The sequence below is a fragment of the Branchiostoma floridae genome, chromosome 4 (assembly GCF_000003815.2).
Source record: "Branchiostoma floridae strain S238N-H82 chromosome 4, Bfl_VNyyK, whole genome shotgun sequence".
NCBI lineage: Eukaryota > Metazoa > Chordata > Leptocardii > Amphioxiformes > Branchiostomatidae > Branchiostoma > Branchiostoma floridae.
The window spans coordinates 30,682,406-30,702,537 of NC_049982.1; the positions used below are offsets into that span (position 1 = coordinate 30,682,406).

The 20,132-nt window shown below is 39.1% G+C and overlaps 2 protein-coding genes across 2 annotated transcripts in view; both read left to right on the plus strand.

Moving 5' to 3' along the window:
- The window catches only part of LOC118413765 (atrial natriuretic peptide receptor 1-like), a 48,905-nt gene extending 33,737 nt beyond the window's left edge, over window positions 1-15,168 (plus strand). The window contains exons 22-29 of the mRNA XM_035817297.1: window positions 2,625-2,805; window positions 3,622-3,762; window positions 4,868-4,991; window positions 5,571-5,639; window positions 6,738-6,854; window positions 7,133-7,292; window positions 9,042-9,133; window positions 15,100-15,168. Of these exons, the coding sequence (XP_035673190.1) occupies window positions 2,625-2,805; window positions 3,622-3,762; window positions 4,868-4,991; window positions 5,571-5,639; window positions 6,738-6,854; window positions 7,133-7,292; window positions 9,042-9,133; window positions 15,100-15,168 (953 nt within the window). The remainder of the gene's footprint in view (window positions 1-2,624; window positions 2,806-3,621; window positions 3,763-4,867; window positions 4,992-5,570; window positions 5,640-6,737; window positions 6,855-7,132; window positions 7,293-9,041; window positions 9,134-15,099) is intronic.
- LOC118414804 overlaps window positions 1-20,132 on the plus strand; it is a 1,072,569-nt gene that overhangs the window by 912,475 nt on the left and 139,962 nt on the right. The window lies entirely within an intron of this gene.

The following is a 20,132-nucleotide window of genomic DNA, read 5'->3' on the forward strand; positions in this document are numbered from 1 at the left end:
GGGGGGGGGGCGGTTGGCGTGTGTACTGGTGTACATATATGGGCACATATACATATACCACTCTATGCCCTTACCTTAGCCATGACTCTAGTTGTAGAAGTGAAACTAGTTGTAAAGGTGGCACCAATATGGAAGCCATGAGTCACGCTGAGTGTAGTTGCCAACTTTATAAGTGACACCAGTCTATCACATTAGTGTCAGTGCACTTCTTGAATACAGGAATGAATGCCTTGTTGGCTATGATACCATGTTTTGTAGTGTAAAATCTTGTTTACAACGTTTATGGTGTCTATTTTGACAATTTAGCCAACTTACTATTTTTAGCCAACTTACTATTTTTAATCTCACTATTTTTGCAGTCTGCTAAGGGTGTCTTACATAAAATTTCCTTTCTGTATGAAAGAGAAGATAATTCCGACTCTATCGGTCTTCTTTAGCCTCAGTATGTAAATTACCACGTCTCCGAGGCCTAGCAATCTGGATTCAGTTCCATGGATCTGCGGGCCTGAGTTCGATCCCAGGGTCGGCTCAGCTCGGCTCGGCTCGGACATGTTGTAAGGGATTGCTTTCTTCTTTCGGAAGGGATCCCGACCTAAAATGGAACTACCTTGTTCCTACCTGGCCCGACGAACTCTAAGAGTTCTCTATGACAAACTCGGATGACTTTCCATGCCGATAAATGTTTTTGTTCCATCCCTTGGTGTTGGAGGAGTACCCTGTGACGTCTTTTCCGGGCGCTTCGTCTGGACAAAACATACAGTTTTCTCCAAATCAAGGACGTTATATAACCAACAAAAGTACATATACGTAACATTCATAAAGTCTTTCCCCAAATCAACGACATTATGTAACACCAAAATGTAACGTGTCTAGATCTGGTTTTTAATGCCGGAAACGATTGCATGCTGCGAGCTAGTGACGGTAACCACATACTGATACGAACAGGCCTTTATCACAACTTTGTCACATTAATTCTCCAGAAGAAGAATCCTGGGTCTCTCTTTGGAGAATTAATGTGATAAGGGGGTTGCTATCACATAGTAGAATCCTGGACCACTCTTTGGAGAATAAATGTGAAAAGGGGGTTGCTATCACATTAATTATCCATAGTAGAATCCTGGACCACTCTTTGGAGAATAAATGTGAAAAGGGGGTTGCTATCACATTAATTATCCATAGTAGAATCCTGGATCACTCTTTGGAGAATTAATGTGATAAGGGGGTTGCTATCACATTAATTATCCATAGTAGAATCCTGGATCACTCTTTGGAGAATAAATGTGAAAAGGGGGTTGCTATCACATTAATTATCCATAGTAGAATCCTGGACCACTCTTTGGAGAATAAATGTGAAAAGGGGGTTGCTATCACATTAATTATCCATAGTAGAATCCTGGATCACTCTTTGGAGAATTAATGTGATAAGGGGGTTGCTATCACATTAATTATCCATAGTAGAATCCTGGATCACCCTTTGGAGAATACATGTGAAAAGGGGGTTGCTATCACATTAATTCTCCATAGTAGAATCCTGGATCACTCTTTGGAGAATAAATGTGATAAGGGGGTTGCTATCACATTAATTATCCATAGTAGAATCCTGGACCACTCTTTGGAGAATAAATGTGAAAAGGGGGTTGCTATCACATTAATTATCCATAGTAGAATCCTGGATCACTCTTTGGAGAATAAATGTGAAAAGGGGGTTGCTATCACATTAATTATCCATAGTAGAATCCTGGATCACTCTTTGGAGAATTAATGTGATAAGGGGGTTGCTATCACATTAATCATCCATAGTAGAATCCTGGATCACTCTTTGGAGAATTAATGTGATAAGGGGGTTGCTATCACATTAATTCTCCATAGTAGAATCCTGGATCACTCTTTGGAGAATTAATGTGATAAGGGGGTTGCTATCACATTAATTCTCCATAGTAGAATCCTGGACCACTCTTTGGAGAATAAATGTGAAAAGGGGGTTGCTATCACATTAATTCTCCAGTAGAAGAATCCTGGATCTCTCTTTGGAGAATTAATGTGATAAGTGGGTTGTTATCACATTAATTCTCCAGTAGAAGAATCCTGGATCTCTCTATGAAGAATTAATGTGATAAGGGGGTTGCTATCACATTTGATTCTTCAGAAGAAGAATCCTGGATCACTCTCTGGAGAATTAATGTGATAAGGGGGTTGCTATCACATCAATTCTCCAGTAGAAGAATGGAAATGAAAAAATGAGACAAAGTTTTTACTTATCGCTATCACATATTTTGTAATTATCACGCTTTTCATGAGAAATACTTTTTTGAGCTAAAAGAATGAGATAAATAGCTAACTCTGCATACGGTTCTAATGAGTAAATTGACCAATTCAAACCGTTTTTCTAGTTAGCTGTAATTGTATTGAATTGTGCTGCCAGTTCGTGCTAGTGACGCTGAAGATGAGTGACAGATGTCACTCAAAACGTCCGGAGTAAATCTTTTTTAGCCAGTTGTAAAGATTGAATTGTATTTGAATATACTTTACCTGGATGTCTAATCTTTATACATGATTATATTAGAGGTTTGCATGTAAACAAACATTTCAATATTTGGACTTTATCTTCACCTTTCTCTTCGCAGAGGTTATGGAGAAAATCGCTGGAGGTATGAGGCCACCTTTCCGTCCCATGCTTCCTACGTCGGACAAGATCCACCCCCTGGTCCTGCGCATCATGCAGGAGTGCTGGACGGAGGATCCCCTGAGACGGCCCGACTTCGCTACTGTCCGGAGCCAACTCTTCACGGAACTCAAGGCAGGGAAGTAAGGCACTCGGTCATGATTTAGGCATGGGAAACAACCAATCAACCAATCAATCAATTAATCATTTAATCGATCGATCAATCAAACAATCTCGTTGGGCAAATGTAACGCTAGTCTACCTTTATCCGTTAGGTGTCCGTTGCTTTTAAAAACAGCGTTATCAAATTAGCGACATTGGTTTAGAATTGCAATATTTTCAAGACATTGTCAAGATATTCACGACTTGATATCCCTAAATACCCTTTTTTCAACTACAATGGATTTAGGTTACCCCGCGGATGAAGATCAAGTAGCGTTACTTGACATAAAGGACAACATTTGGTTTATAGTCCTGGATCAATTTGTTCTATTTGCGCAATGGCCGACGTCTGTATACTTTTAGAACCATCTTGTTTCTAAATTTGTTTCGATTTGAGCTTTAATAGTTGTAATGTAGAATTTGAGCTTTTAGAATATCTAGTCATTCACAAGTTTCTAGCTAAGAAAAACAACGTTACAATTGTGTGTTTATGTTTTTAAAAAGAAGATTGTAAAGGAAAGAATAAGTTGACTGACACCGACGCCTGAAGACTTTTAAGTCATTCCATTTCTAGTGTAGTTTTGACCTGGCCGTTTCAATTTGAATTGAGAATGTGAACTTTTAGAATTTCTAATAAAGATTCCTGGTAGGAAAAACATAACGTTGCTTCTGTAATTTTATAATCATGAGATTCGACGTAACTACTTTTTGGCTCAAGGTTGCATGTAGAGTCGCTAACCATTGGACTACGTAACAATAACACTCTCCACCCGGATTTTTGTGCCTTATTGTGACAGGAACACGAACCTCATGGATGACATCATACACAAGATGGAGACCTACACCGGCAAACTGGAGAAGATGGTGGAAGAGAGGAACGAGCAGCTGATGGGAGAGAGGATGAGAGCAGAGGCGGTTTTGGACGCACTGCTGCCCCGGTATGCAAATCGTTCTCCCTAATAATTTTTTTTACAAAAAATGGACATACAGCACACAGTGTCGGACAATTGAATTAATCCTAATAGTCTTCCTATTTGTTCACCTATTCACCCATGGGTAGTAGGCCAAGGAGTTTTTGTTGGGTAACAGGAACCCTGTCACGCACTGCCTGAGTGCGCCGTGTACGGCCAGTCCTGAAATGCCTCGTTAGATGCTCCCGTCATGCTTAGCGCGAGTATTTCCCGTCATTCTTTATTCCATCTCTTTCCTAAGTTTTCTGTATACAGGTACGAATCCCTAGGTGTTTCTTCTTGCCCAACTGTGTAATGTATTGACCACTTCAACTTTGTGACTATGATACTCAAAGACTTCCCAATGTCAAAAGTGATGATGCTCAAATCTCCACCTCTTTGACGTAAGAAGAAGGATTAGAGCTTACTTGGTAATGGATACAGAAATGGGTATTGAAAAGGATATCTGGTTGAATCCATGTCCATTTGCTAAAGATCAAGTTCCATTAGCGTTTTGATGCTTTCTCAAAGGAGATTGATTAAACAGGGAGGCATTGTACAAAAAAAGATTAACAAGGAAAGGATAAGAATCAGGTTTAATTTGTCGATGAAGGTTAGACATCCAAGGAAGCATATACGCCCAAAAGCATTCACACAAGCAGCTTGATATGATATTTGAAACGGTCAGACGTTTCAAATAGCATCCACTATGTTTCGTCAGTGACACTGAGATCTGGAAGAAACTGGTTTTTATACCCTAACTAGACCAGATACTTGCAGACCTCTTCAGTCGTCAGTGTCACTAACGAAAGGTGGTGGATGCTGTCTAAAACGTATGACCTTTTAACCCTGTCTAGACGGGGGGGGGGGGGTGCTAAAAGTTTCAGCGCCAAATTTGACGTCGTATAACTGGTGAACGACGTGTGTTAGGACTACGAAACTTGGTGACTTTTCCTAGAATACTGTTGGCAACAATTCTATGAGTTCGTGATTTTTCGTGTTGCCATAGCAACGGGTTTTCGACAGGTATATTTTGCCAAATTTTAGAATAAGATTTATAATGTTTTTTTTTTGTTGTTGTTGTCATCTCCAGCCCAGTCGCCGAGAAGCTCAAAATAGGAGAGCAGGTCCCACCGGAGTTTTTTGAACAGGCAACGATATTCTTCTCCGACATCGTTGGCTTTACCAAGATTTCAGCTGCAAGTACTCCTTTTCAGGTAAGGCTAAAGGAAGGAAATTTTATGGATGACATCAGTCCGCTTAGTATCATCGAATCTAACGATCAGTATACGATAAAACTTTTTTGACAAACTTTTTTTATTCACACGCCCACATCAGTTTTTCATATAATCAAATCAACATGGCCTTACTGTAACAATGGTATACTCATAATCTCAAGAAGTCCATATCACTTGACTTTCGTGCCGGAAAATTATTTTTTCTAAATAAAACCAGTAACGTTATATCTCATTGTTTACATCTGTGAATTTGTCTAAGCTACTGACAAACCCTGAAAACCCGTCATTCCTTTATCGAGTTATCATCTTCTAAAGATCATGTGTTTACACATACTTGTATTATATAATGTTAACAAGACTGGCAATAAAAATATTATTGCCATGACGACGATTGAGGGGAACAACAATACAGCTCAAATCAGAAACAGACTGGAACTTCCCTGTCGCACTAACCCTGGCACAATATACGAGCCCACCTATAACATAAACCTACAGCCAGCAGAACTGCTTGATAGCGATCGCGACTAGATGTATCACTTTTGTTTACGTCTCTGACAGACTATCGACCTTCTGAATGATCTGTACTCCCTGTTGGACGGCATTCTCAGCCAGCATGACGTGTACAAGGTACGTTGAACTTACGGGAAAGATTTCTACCCCAAGAGATTTTGAATCACCTTTCAATCGAAATCTACATGTGTGGTTGTGGGTGTGAGTGTCTCTGTGTGTATATGTGTGAGTGTGTGTGTATGTATGTATATGCATGCGTGTGTGTATGTGTGTGTGTGCGTGTGTGTGTGTGTGTGTGTGTGTGTGTGTGAGTGTATATGTATGTATGTATGTATGTATGTGCGTGCGTGTGTGTATTTGTGTGTGTATGTATGTATGTATGTATGTATGTATGTGCGTGCGTGCGTGTGTGTATATATATATATCTGTGTGTGTGTGTGTGTGTGTGTGTGTGTGTGTGTGTGTGTGTCTGTGTCTGTGTCTGTCTGTCCGTCTAAATGAATGTCTGTGTGTATGTTAATACTGACCACGGTAAAACCCTTAATCACATCAGCCCTGTAGCATTGACTATGGCTGAACAGTCCTGTAGATTCGAGAATATCAGTCTCTGTTACATAATTTACATGTGTAAGCCTACTCTGTTGCAAAGTTATGTTTTCAGGTTGTGCCTTTTTTCTTGCGCTACCGTCTTCTAATTTTAGCTGCCTTGGCATTGTGTATCTCCATCTGGATCTGTCATTTGAAATGTCCATTCAGTCCTGAGGACCGTATCATACTAATAAAAATATATCAATGATTAAAGATTGCTTGTCTTACAAAATGTACCTCATGTCACGTACAGAAAGTGTAAATGAAAGATAATCTGAGATTTTCTCCATCCCTTTTGCTGTCTATGGTGCTGAATCGCCCTCTGTCAAAATACATGCCCATTGCAACGGTTATATATACCGGTCTAATTTTAAGATGCATCATGAGCGGAGACATATCTACCAAAGCTACAGCAGAGATAAAAAATCTGAATATAAAGGAGAGATGTTCTCTATTCTGAAGTTAAGGTTAACATAGTGAAGCACCCTCTATCGAAATGCGCACCCATTGCAGTACTTCAAGATACATGGGTTGGTTGGGAGTCTCTTTTGACGGCGCCTCAAGGGCGGAGGCATTTTTAACAAATAGGATACGTGAATATAAATGAGCAATGGCTTCTGTTCTCAGGTTGAGACTATCGGCGATGCCTACATGGTGGCTTCCGGACTTCCCAAACGAAACGGCAACCGTCATTCTGCTGAGATATGTAACATGGCCCTACATATACAACTGGCAATGAGTCAGGTGTGTAATGTTCTTCCAAAATACTATCATTCCACTCATTTGATTGACATTTGATTTTGAGCCCCAAGGAATCTCCTTTTCTTATCTCCGCGAAAAATAGAAATATAGTTTTGGGGTTGTGTCTTTGTGTCTCTCTGTCTAATTGCGTTTAATTTTTATAATCCAAAACCCTCTTGATAGATTACAACATTACAACACTGGAGTAAAAGAAGATATTCACAAAAAAACAAGCATATTTCTAGAAGGGATTAGATCTTCGATGTCTGGTTTTCGTATAGGAATTCGTGATAAAGCACATGCCGGGCACCCCGCTGATGCTCCGGGTGGGTGTCCACACGGGGCCGGTAGCTGCCGGGGTTGTCGGGACAACCATGCCTCGGTACTGTCTGTTCGGCGACACGGTCACCATGGCCAACATGATGGAGTCAAAGGGAGCAGGTAAACCAATCTTATTGCTTAGCATGAAAGTTCATCTGTGTTGATAAATGACATTGTGGAAAACACTAAACTTTACGTAAACAACACCAAGTTAGATTGGGACTTACCCCAAAAATTTCTCCGTCAGCCTTGTTAAAGGAATGGACCCGTCTGCTGTAGCTTCCGGCCGTGACGTCAGGGACACACCACTGCAGCAGACGGTCGTAAATGCCAGATAACCCGTGTCGCCCCCGTCTCTGTTTTCTGTTCAATCTCATTCCTGTGAAGCTTAACTTTAAACACAACGATCTATCTCGATTCTATTTTTGATTGAAAAGGTTTTGTTGCAAATTAAAGCTCACGGGGCTAATAGGAAGAGAACAAAAGTAAATATTAACGTACTAACATAAAGTGATTGAATGCAGGCGAACTACAAGTGAATAATGAAAATTCTAACGAACTAAGATTAGGTGATTAAATGTACATATAGTATGCATACTAGGGTTTAATGTCTACGTTACTGTTATGGGGTTTGACTTCTTGTTAAAAAAACATTTGAAAATGAAACGTCCCGTATTTTCCATGACGGGTTGTATCGATGATCCCAGTAGGAAGAGAATCTTTTGTTGGGTTTTCAACAATAAAAAACTTCGTTTGATTTTTTTTTTTCGAAACCACATACACATATAGAAAAGACAAAACAAGTGATAATCTAAATACACACTGTATCATCTTTACATTAATCAACGCGGCTTTGAACCTGTTTATTTGAGCACAGAATCTGTCAGTTTTGTAACATGAACAAGGTCGAAGATGAAGCCCACTTTTTATTAGATTGTAGTTTATATAGTAAGGATAGAAGTATTCTTTTTGGCTATATCATAGGAAAGTTCCCTCGCTTTGAATCTTTGTCTTGTATTGAAAAATTCATTTTTCTTATGAGGTTTGATCGAACGACATTATACACACACATCTCAAGCTACATATTCAACATTACTAAGAAACGAGAAGAAGGCGAACAGATGTATTAGACTAGTTTTGGAAACCATGTGTACTGCATTACTACCTTTTGTACCTATATGCCTGTACTTAGCCCGATAGGGCATGAATGTGCAATAAAGGCTATTATTATTATTATTATTTCAGGTAAATGGTGGTTGACAGGTTGTCCATTTGTATCGGTAGTTTTCTTTCGCATAATCGGTGTCAGAATGAACCACACGTCACTTAGAAAGGTCATTATAACATTTTCAGGATCATCTCATATGCACATTTATTACTTTACACCAAAAAAAGGTCTACCAACTTAAGTTTTGATAACAACTGCACCTTCGAAATGCCAGCTGTTTTTTTTTTAACAAGTGACCGTAGGTAATATACTCTGTGACCTAATTATGGTTTATGTTGGTTGTGATGTTTTCTGTGGGGTATGACCCAGTGTTTATATCGCATACAGAACATCTGCTTGACGGTATCACATTACCACAAGGCTTAAGGCGCAATCATAAGTAGGACCTGAACCACTATACTGGACGGCCTAGGGGTGAAAACTAAAATTGTTACATCCATAATAAAAAAAATAGCTACGGCGAAAAAAAATAACGTGCATCATTTCCCAACGGAGTACAGACGGCATGCCAATCCACATGCGATTGCGGCATACGGAACATAGAGATATAGGTGCGAACGCTCAACGCACAAAGTGATTACAATACTCTGTTGGACGTTACCCTCCAGTCACAGAGTAATAAAGCTCTTGTTTCTTTTCAGCACATCGTGTCCACATCAGCGGCACAACCAGAGCAGCCCTGATGAACATGACTGGGTACCACATCGAACCCAGGGGAAAGGTGGAGCTCACGGTAAACTATGATATCATTTTTTTTCATTCATCCCATAGCCTTTTAATCAGCCGTAGGCTGATTAATTAGCCGTAGGGGCAGCACAACATGTTGTGCTGCAGAGCAGTGACCACCAATCATGTCTTCCCTATCCTTATAATGCATTTAATGGCAAATAGAAGCTGTCAAAAGTCACCTACCTGACGTTTCGTTCTCGAAAAACTAACATTGAGAGGGTAGCCCGGCTTCTAAAATGTCCATTCTCAACTTTTCGGAACTTTCTGACCACTGGAACACATGTGATTTGCATCCAAACGCAACTCGGTGACCTTTGACCCCATCTGGCACTACAATGACAGCTACATAACAAACTTCTTTCTAGTGTCCAGGCACCCAAAACAGGCTTGAAAGTCTGTTTTTTTTCGACATGATAAAAAACCTACAACCCTTACCTGTAGAATACAGCTCCAAGATGCCAACATTTCCAAAGAAAAACACATCTTCTGATACTTTTAAAAGTCAATCCTGAGGGGACTCACCGGGGACCTTCTGCGCAGCCGTCAATTAGGGTCATTGCCCTGCATCAATAGACATTTTAGTCCCCTGGCGGCGCCCCATCATTCACCATGCCCCGTCTCCTCTCCGGGGCATGGTGAATGATGTAATCACCGGGAAAGTCGTGTAAAGTGCCTTTCCCAAGGGCACAAGATCTGTGGCACGGCAGGCGGCTTCGAACCCGCCACCTCTCGGTGCAGATCCGCACATGCTACCACTGCGCCACGCGGTCCTACAAACTATGATATATTGCATGTTAACTTGAAAGATCATCTGTGTTGATAGAAGTCATTATTGAAGTAATTTAACCGTAATATCTAACACTAAAATTGGACTCACCCAATTTTTCGACTGCATCAGTCTTTGTCAAGGAATGAACAATCCACTGCTGCCCTGACGTCACGTTATGTGGATAGAACACATGACTCAGTAAGTATTGGATCATACGTTGCGGAAAGTCTATGGCACGCATGCGCACCGTCACAACTTTACAACAATCCCTGAACAGAGACGGTGGGCGCCATAGACTTCCTGCAACTACACTGCTTACTGAGTCACGTGTTCTACCTGCATAACGTGACGTCACGGCAGCAGTGGGTTGCTCATTCCTTGACAAAGACCGGTGCTCTTCAGTTTGACATTTTGTGTTGGATATTAATATTACAGTTGAATTACTTCAATAATGATATAATACATGAATTTTTCCGAAAATAATTTTATCAGGTTGGTAGATCATAAGACACAGGAGTTGTCTTTTACACAACCAGTTAATCTCGCCTTAGCTGACGTTTTAATGCCTGTCAGACATCTTCCTCATAGTTTGTAAGTAAGAGTTCTGCTTCTCGTCGCTAGCTATATGTAGCCGATGTAGGTGGCGCTTTTGCGGCGAGAAGCATAACTCCAGTTAGAAGCTCTGAGGAAGATGTCTGACAGGCATCGAAACGCAGCTGAGGTGAGATTAACTGGTTGTGTAAAAGAAAACTCATATATTCTACATGAATACCATATAGGAGGGACTCCCAAACAATACTTACATTGCAGGCCCAAAGCATGTTCAAGGGCGACGGATGGGCAAAAAACACAATTGGTCGTTGTGGTTATTGACAGGTCATTGAAATATTATTTCAATTAAGGACCATTGACATCGTTATTTGCTTGTTTATCGCAAACCTGTAAAATTGCATATCGCGTATTTACATAAACATGAAATATCTATCCTAAGCTCTGATGCGCTACCGACAGTATAAGAAAGAGCCAACAACAAGTGACCGTAGGTAACAAACTCTGTGACCTAATTATGGTTTATGTTGGTTCTGATGTTTTCCGTGGTGTATGACTCGGTGTTTATATATATGAATATTATGATCAGTGGGAGTCTGCGAAAACTAACACTGCTCCAGAATTCATGTGTAGAAACGAGCTGTTGATATGGTACGTGCTAGTGCACGCACCTGTTCCGTGGTGTAGTGCTACAAATAGTTAAGAGTTTCCCAACGTTTGCTTGGAGATCGTCACAATGTCACCACCCTATATCTGCTTGACTTGCATGTCAATCTCTGGATAGGGACATGAGCCATGTACCCATAACCGCCTCTGTCCTCGTACATATTCTGGCTCCTTATCGCTAAGTCTGCGTCTGCATACCCTACACCTGAGGGAGCCTAGCTTCACTGGGTTAAAATTGTGTGTTCACGTTAGTGTCTGCTTATTCCCGAGTTGTTGACAAAACCTTATCGCAGAGTTCATCTCCAACAGCTGTTCTGGAATGTACTTTCCTGTGTGGCACATTGAGAACCGACTTTTATGTTCCTTTAATGACCCCTGTCAATCAAATGCCTACTTTTCCCGGGTACGAGGTAGCACAGCTGTTTTTTTTTTTTTGGTTTTTTTTCTAAATCATGTTCGTAGGGCCTGATGTTACCATCATGGTGATGAAGAGCGGCCCATAGCGATAACTGTAGCAGCATCTCTTCTCCCTAAGTCAGAAACATCAAGCTTAAGCAAGCTTGACTTCACTGACTCAATAGGCGAAGCAGGGGTTACGACGCTGCTCGGGAAATCCCCTACCCCATTTTGGCCGGAATGGTTTGATCCGCCACATCGCACCATCGCACATGTGGCGGGTTCTTTTACGTGCCCGAGGTGTGGCTCTCCCCAAACACGGGACCTCCATTTAACGTCCTATCCGAGGGACGACTCATTTTCACTTGAGTAAAGTGAGGAAAGTCGTGTAAAGTGCCTTTCCCAAGGGCACAAGACCGGCAACACGGCAGGCGGATTCGGACCGGCGACCTCTCGGTCACGGGCCGAATACACTACCACTGTGCTACACGGCCCCACTAGAGCCCCACTGTTGTCAATTTCCGACGAGGACAACATCTGCTTGACGGTATCAAATAACTACAACGCTTAAGGCACAATCATAAGGAAGACCTGAACCACTATACCGGACGGCGTAGGGGTGAAAACTGAAATTATTACATCCATAATAAAAACAGCTACGGCGAAAAAAAAACAACGTGCATCATTTCCTAACCGAGTACAGACGACATGCCAATCCACATGCGATTGCGGCATACGGTACATAGAGATATAGGTGCGAACAGCCAACGCACAAAGTGATTACAATACTCTGTTACTGGAGGTTACCCTCCAGTGTCACAGAGTAAAAACAATATGTTTTCCCTAACGGTGAAACCTAATGAGTTTTAGGGTTAACCCAGGACAATGTAATAAGGTAACACAACTTTAATGTAAATGTGAAAGAGGCAAATACAAGCAATAGTAACTAGCTTGTTATCGTTCATTACTTCTCAATCGTTTGATGCCTTGATTACGGAAATATAGACTAATTTTCTGCCTTAAGCCTTCGCGTCAAAACAGAATGAATGACGCAAATGTTCAATTTGGCAAATTATCACGAATAGAAATATAACCATATGTTTTGAATACAGAATTTGTCTCATGTGCGAATCAATTGAATACAAAATTACCAAATTCACAAAATAGTCAAATGTTCCTCTTCTAGGAATCGAAGTTATGGAGCCATTGGAAAAATGGCTGTGGTATAATTTTAGGGCAAGATTATTGTTAGTTGTTGTAAATGTTTTTCCTTGATTAGAGAAAAGAAGTTTCAATTATTCAGTATATTTTATCTGTTGTTTATGAATCTTAATAGTAGTCCCTTCAATGAAGTTGGTAAGTTATTTCCAAGGGACATCGACCTCTCATAGGCTCCTTTACCGGCCTCTCTGGGGGCATGGGTGTAAGTTGTTGGGAGGGGGGGGGGTGATTCATGATTTTAAACTGGGAATACAGCGGGAAAGGAAAATACCGGGAAAGGAATATATGCCGGAAACCTTGTACTTACCCCCTACAAGCTTCCCAGCATATATTCCTTTCCCGGCATTTTTTCCTTTCCTAGTATTTTTCCTATCCCGCCGTGCGTTATTCCCAGTTTAAAATCATAAACACCCCTCCCCCCTTACAACAACAAATTACGCCAATGCCTCCAGAGAGGCCAGTGAAGGAGGCTACACCTCTTACAAAATCCAAACGAATCATGATACAGGAAAATGTAACGTATGATTGGATGAAGGATAATTTCACAAAGCATCATGAACTAGTAAGCATTCATTCCGGATCAATAAATAATAACCTAGGTAACCTTAAAAGAATAAAAACTCAAGTTTTCACCGTTTCATACATAATACCTTGAAAATCTGACTGTGTAGGGTCAGAAATTGTGGGGTCAATTAGTGGACTAATCTTTGTAGTACCTGCTCAATCTGCACCCATCACTAAATGACAGCTGCTACACATCCGCCTACGCATCAACCAGATTGACGCATATATGATACATGTCTTGTGGTCTTTGAGTGCCGGATATGAAAAATATCAGAGCGTCTAGCAGTTTCGATAGCCGGATATGAAAAATATGATATCAGTTGTCTGAAATTTACATACGATTTATACAAGTTTTCGGTGTCGTTTTGCAGCAATTTATATGTCATTATATAAAAAATTTTAGGCATTTTTTCGATGATATTTTTTACGCGTTTTTCTTCTGTGTAAATCAATAGGTCGGGTCAAGTCAACTTATGTCCTGTCAAAGAACGCCCATACGCTAACCAGCGAAGAAATTTAGTAACATTTTATCAGTTTAGATAATTTAAGTAGCAAATTCGTGCCAATGGGGCTACTTGAAAATGAAGGAAGACTAGATACATGAAATGAATGAATGTGGTCTAAATACATGTAGATGATATAAATTCTAACATACAAATATCAATTAATTAAGCAAGCTGATGAATTTACATAATATAAATTCTAACATACAAATATACATACGTTACAGAATAGGGTACTAAATAAAGGCTATTGCCGGTAATAACTGAAAGGCGATAATTTCAAACACAAGTTGAGTAGGCGCGGAACAAGGAAGCCAAATTAATTAGCAGCCCAGTGTATAAACGGAACGCTACTAAGTCAACTTCGCTGGTTTCCCATTTTTGGAGACATTTATTATAAGCTTTCCAAAACATGCAGTTGAACATCAATACAATACTTTCAGAGATCATAGGGGCGATATATAGTCCGTTATGAAACAAGAAAATTTTATTCAGGATTACACCAAAACTGTATCTATCCATGCCTTTGCATCTTTCGTAGAAAGAGTTGAATCAAGCTTCTGAGATGGTCATGAGGTAGATATTCATTGAAATGTGAGAGAATACAAAAGAGCATAGAAGAAAGTTTTTCGTAGGAGGAGGCATGAATTGTTGCTGTTAATAAGTGCATGTGGCCCATTATCGTGAAGCTGGTATCCCACCACTGTTGGAGTTTCATTTTCCTGGTAACTCGCCGCTGTAGGAGTTCTATTTTCCGTCCCTTTTTTATTGTGATATAATGAAGTGTGTTTCAAACAATATCTCAAAAGCAATTTTTGCACTTCTTTCTTATGAAAAAATTCTTAATTTGTCACCAAAAGACTTTCCGTAAAGTTTTCACAAGAGACCTAGCATTCGAAGTTTGGTGTTGGCAATTCTTATAAAGTTTGATAACTTTGATCGACTTAACGTTATATGCCTATCTCCCCTACTACTGTTAGCCTAAGATGGTTTTCATAGTAAATGGATTCTTTGTGAATTGTTAATGGATTCATGAACTTTATTGACAATTGTGCAGATTACAATGTATGGCAACAACTATAATAATTACACATAATACATAATAGAGGTAAGTAGTAAGGCGTAACATCCTATAACAAAAATGTCTTGCATAAGTCTTTCATGAAAAAATTAAATTAAGTTGCAATGAAGTCGAACAAAGTTATATTTTTCTAATAATGAAGATTTTTTTTATATTTGACCTATTTTATGTGAAGACATTAAACTGTATCTGTAGTTAATGATGTTATATTTGTTCTACAGAAAGGACGGGCGGAAATGACGTATTGGCTCACCGGAAAGGACGGGATGGATTCCCTCCTATCGTCGTGAGTAGCTTCAAACAGTCCAGGGGTCATAGTTCATGCATTTAAAAACTTCAAATTGACAAATAAACTATGATCTAGATACGCCAAAAAGCAGTTACTCAAGCAACTGGATATGATTTTGGAAGCAGTCAAACGTTTCAGACAACCATCTGGTGTCTTCTTCAGTGTCACTGGAGGAATCTTGTCGGAGAGGGTTTTTATATCCAAGCTGTGAACTGATATGCAAAAGAATCTAGTTGAAGAACTTATTAATCTTAACTATGAATTAATATGCAAAAATGGAGAAAGAAAAATGTTCAATAGTGCAAAAGCAACAAGCTAGGGCAAGACAAGTTAAGACTATGTTGAGTAACTGCTTTTTGACGTATCCTATTACCTGGATGTATAACCTTCATCAATGTGGACTAGATAATTTAGGCAACGGGGCACGCTTATATAATTACTATGGTATGTTAGAACATAAGATATGGCCTCTAAAGCCTGCTGTTGATGTTGTATGTAGAGGAACACTAGAAAGGTATCAAGAATCTCATTAAATGTTAGCACGCAAGACCAAAGAACTGAAATGAAGACCTGTATAACTTGCTTTTAAAAGCAACTGTGGTTTGTTTGTATGCAGAAGACATGTGATATGTCAGAACATAAGATTTGACCTTTGAAACTTGCGTTTAATGTTACTGTGGCCGTGTACTATGTGTGATATGCAGAAGAATACCAATAGGTTATCAATGAATCTTGTGATATGTTAGAACATAAGATATGACCTTTAAATCTTGCTTTTGATGTTACTGTGATGTTGTATGTAGAAGAATTCTACTATGCGATCAAAGAAAGTTATCAAATGATGAAACTTATGATAATGATAACAGCTATATTCATAGAGTTTTCTTGTTCTTATAGTCTATGACTTTGGACTGTGGAAGTTCTGTGATGTAACATTTTAAAGAATGATATTTATGTTCAGAATGTTATCAAATGATAAAAAATGATAAATGATAGCAACTGTTCATAGCGCTTTATCATTTTTATGTTTAACATCAGTTACTGCATGTAGCTCAAATATATGCATGGACTGTTGTTGTTCTGTGACGTACTGTGAAAATAGCTTACTAATATAATAATTAATAGTATGATCAGAATGTTATCCAATGATGAATCTTAAATAATAACAGATAGCAGTTTTGTTCATAGGTACTTATTTCCTCGTTATTACACGAAAAATGTTTGAACGTCAGATTCGACCTCCTTGTCTGTGACTTTGGAGCATCATCGTTGTTAAAGCGTGGTTTCTTAGGGTGAGTGTTACTACGTGTACTTGTACGTCTGTTCAGAATGTAATAAAACGATAAATGTCGATGAATTTTCGTGGAGTTCTTTCGTTTACTGCTTCACAGCATCTACAATTATGGTGATTGTACTGTGCTGTCAATTTGATATATGTATATTAACCGGTGCAATGACCGAGTGGGTAGAGTGTTCGCCTTGCATTCGGAAGGTCGTGAGTTCTATCCCCGGCCGAGCCATACCAAAGACTTTAAAAATGATACATGTTGCTTTCTCTGCTTAGCACTCAGCAATAATGAGGAAGACTTTGGAAGTTAAACACATATCACTGCCAGCAGACCAGCCCCCTGCTGTAGTAGCTTGCACATGTGTGGCCCAAGGGCTACAGAAATGGAGATGGGCGCCACCCCAACGCATCTGTTACTGATGCACGGGCAACTTTAACTTATATATGTAGTATGTTGAAAACGACTACATGTGCTACTATGGCACAAAAATGCAACATTTCTTATTTTCCTTAAAAGGAATAATTATATTATATCGTTCAATATAATGAACATGAGCGTTTACAATAGATGCACGCGCTTCTGGTGTTACTAAACATTGAACCACCAAAAGCATACTTCCAGCTCTTGATTCTTGCCACCTGGAAATTAGATTGATGCCATGACTAGACTTGACTTGACTTTATTTGGATCCACAATTAATTAGCTTGAAATGACACCAAGGCGCGTCACATTGAATGCGACAGCCGTTTTTTTACCTTGTACAACGACTTGCGAAAAACATTGTTTGATGATAACCAAGTAGTACGTGATTACATACAATCGAAAGACATTTGCTTCTAAAATTAATGTTCTTTGCGAGCCGTAGTGCAAAGTTCCAAACCAGCTGCTATGTATGTTCATTGTGACGTCATGACAGGTATAGTCACCGTTTAATCTATTAATCCACGGGTGGAAGAATCAACAGCTGGAGATGTGTTTCTTTTGTTCAATGTTGAATAAAATCAGGTTACATTTTTTTTGCAAATGGCTTCGTTAGCAAACAACATCATTACGGTCAAATGTAATTTCATGGATTTTACATTTTGACCTCATTCGTGTCATAAACACTTTAAAAATTCCAAAATGAAAATGATGAGTCTTAGATCTTAGATCAAACATCCGCTTATATGGGATAGTAATTGTATTGCATTGTTACCAAATCACATCATGCTCCTGGTGTTGCTGTGATGTACTATGAAGAAGAATGTTTAGCATGTTCAGGGTGTTATCAAACGATGAAACTTACAAAACAGATGACACTTGTTTGTAAGGGTTCTATTTCTCGTTCGTTTCATTAGACACATATTGACTAATTCTATTGCATTACATGGTGGTGATGGTCATTATGCATCTACTCATTGTATGCTATTGACGTCTCGAGGTAAATACAACCTGTCAATAATGATAAGGCACACCGGAATGACTATTGTGAATTCTTGGATGATAACAGACTGAGGCGTAAACCTTGGACGAATATTCGTGGTATGGGATTTGATAACACCATTTGTTGACGTCAATCTGTACACTCGATATGCCTAAGCACCGATACTGTGATACGGTTGAGGATTTCGTCGTGTAAAGTTTTCAAGGTTACAAATCCGTGAAGTGCTTCATAAAGTTTCTCTGGAAAGGATGGTAATAAAACAAGGTTAATGCTCGAAAGTTCGTTAACCCTATTCAGACAGGGGGGGGGGTGGTGTTGAAGCCTGTGCCAACTTTGATGTCCAATAACGCCAGAACGGCTTATGCTACAGCCACCAAATTTTGTGAGTTTTCCTAAAATGTTGTTTGTAACATCAAACAACAAAGTCAATTTGAGAAATTTTCCGTTCTTTTCATGTTGCCACGGAAACCGTTTGTTGACAGGCAGTTTTTGGCTAATTTCGGTTCTAACAATGTATTTTGTTACATAGATAAAATCTTATGTTATTTGAAATATCTTTCATAATTAGGTATGCATAAATTATGCTAATTTGATGACGCCATTAGCCCAAATCCGAGATGGCGGACGGTATGTACAGATCAATAGTAAATAGCTTATTATCCCTTAGAATTTGTAACTACCTGGTATTTCTTCATCAAAAACCATCTAAATGAATGTATTTAGTCCATTTCCATTGCCTTTTGTGATTATTTGTTGCAAAAAAAGCATTTTTGAAAATTCAAGGTGGTGGATACAATATGGCGGAGCCCAACTGGTATCTAAGAGGTGCATGACGTCATTTTATGACGTAATTTGACGTCATTGATTTTGCTTTTTGCAACAGAGGTCGTAACAAACATCACCTTTTTTTTTCCGAGAATACCCCTTTTTGATGGGTCCGGCCAATACAATCAAATTGATGACGTCATAATTACGTCATATTACGTCATCGTAACGTCAATTGTTCTATACTTGTCAGATATTATGTCTATATCATTTCCTAAAAAATTGATAGCCTTATGACGCATCGTTCAAGAGTTATAGGACTTAGAAGTGGAGGGCCTAAAAGTATCGAAGGCTTCAGTCCTTCGCATAAAAGACTAATAGAGCAATTTGTTTGCAAAAAAAGTTGAAGAGTTGTTTGTAACATTCTTCATGACATAGGTATATCGTGTGGTTAGAAGTAGTGTATCACCAATATGTCATTTGGATGATTCGAAAATGATCTATTGATACGAATTAGAACAATGTACATGCACGTAAAAAGAGATTCCTCTATTAAAGCAAGTATTGTCTTTCATGCACGGACAATGCCATGGTGCAATTTTATTGCTTGGTGATGTTGTAAGTACTAAATGCTTCTGACTGACATCTCAAGGTCAAGATAGCTTGTCAAGAATGAGAGAAACTATAATAACATTTAGCTGCAAATTCATGGATTGTAAATTCAAACTGATGTGATATTTGACTACCGACTGATCTTGATGGACATCTCAAGGTTAAGATAGCTTATCAAGAATAAGAGAAACCATAATAACATCTAATTGTAAATTCATGGATTGTAAGTTCAGACTGAGGTAACATAGGACTACCACTTCGTCCTGATGGACATCTCAATGTAAAGATAGCTTATCAAGAACGAGAGAAACCATAACGACATCAAATTGTAAATTATTAGATAAAAACAGACCTTGGACTAAAGTCGAGCGATAATTGGTGCTAAGATTTGAGTACATTATTTGCTGATTTCAATCTGAAATCTTGATATGCCTGAGCACTGATGCTGCAATACGGTTGAGGATTTCTTCGTGTCAAGTTTTCAAGGTTACATGATGGACATCTTAAGGTGAAGATGGCTAATAGAAACTGATATAGAAACCAGAATGACAATTGTGAATTATTTTATGATAACAGACTGAGGCAACCTTGGACTAAAGTCGAGCGAATATTCGTGGTACCTAGAATTTGACGTTTACTGATTTCAATCTGAAATCTTGAGTTGCTTGCGCACTGAAGCTTTTATATCGTTAAAAATCTCCATATGTCAAGGTTTATACAGTTTGTGTCAAGGTTTCAAAGTTTCGTGTAATGATTCAAATACTTTCTGGAAAGGAAAACAGTAAGATGTTGGGAATTGAACAACAGTAAGCTGAGTGAGTATTAAAGTATCTAAGCCTCGCTTTCTTTGCATAAATTAGTTAGAGTTATTCAAGG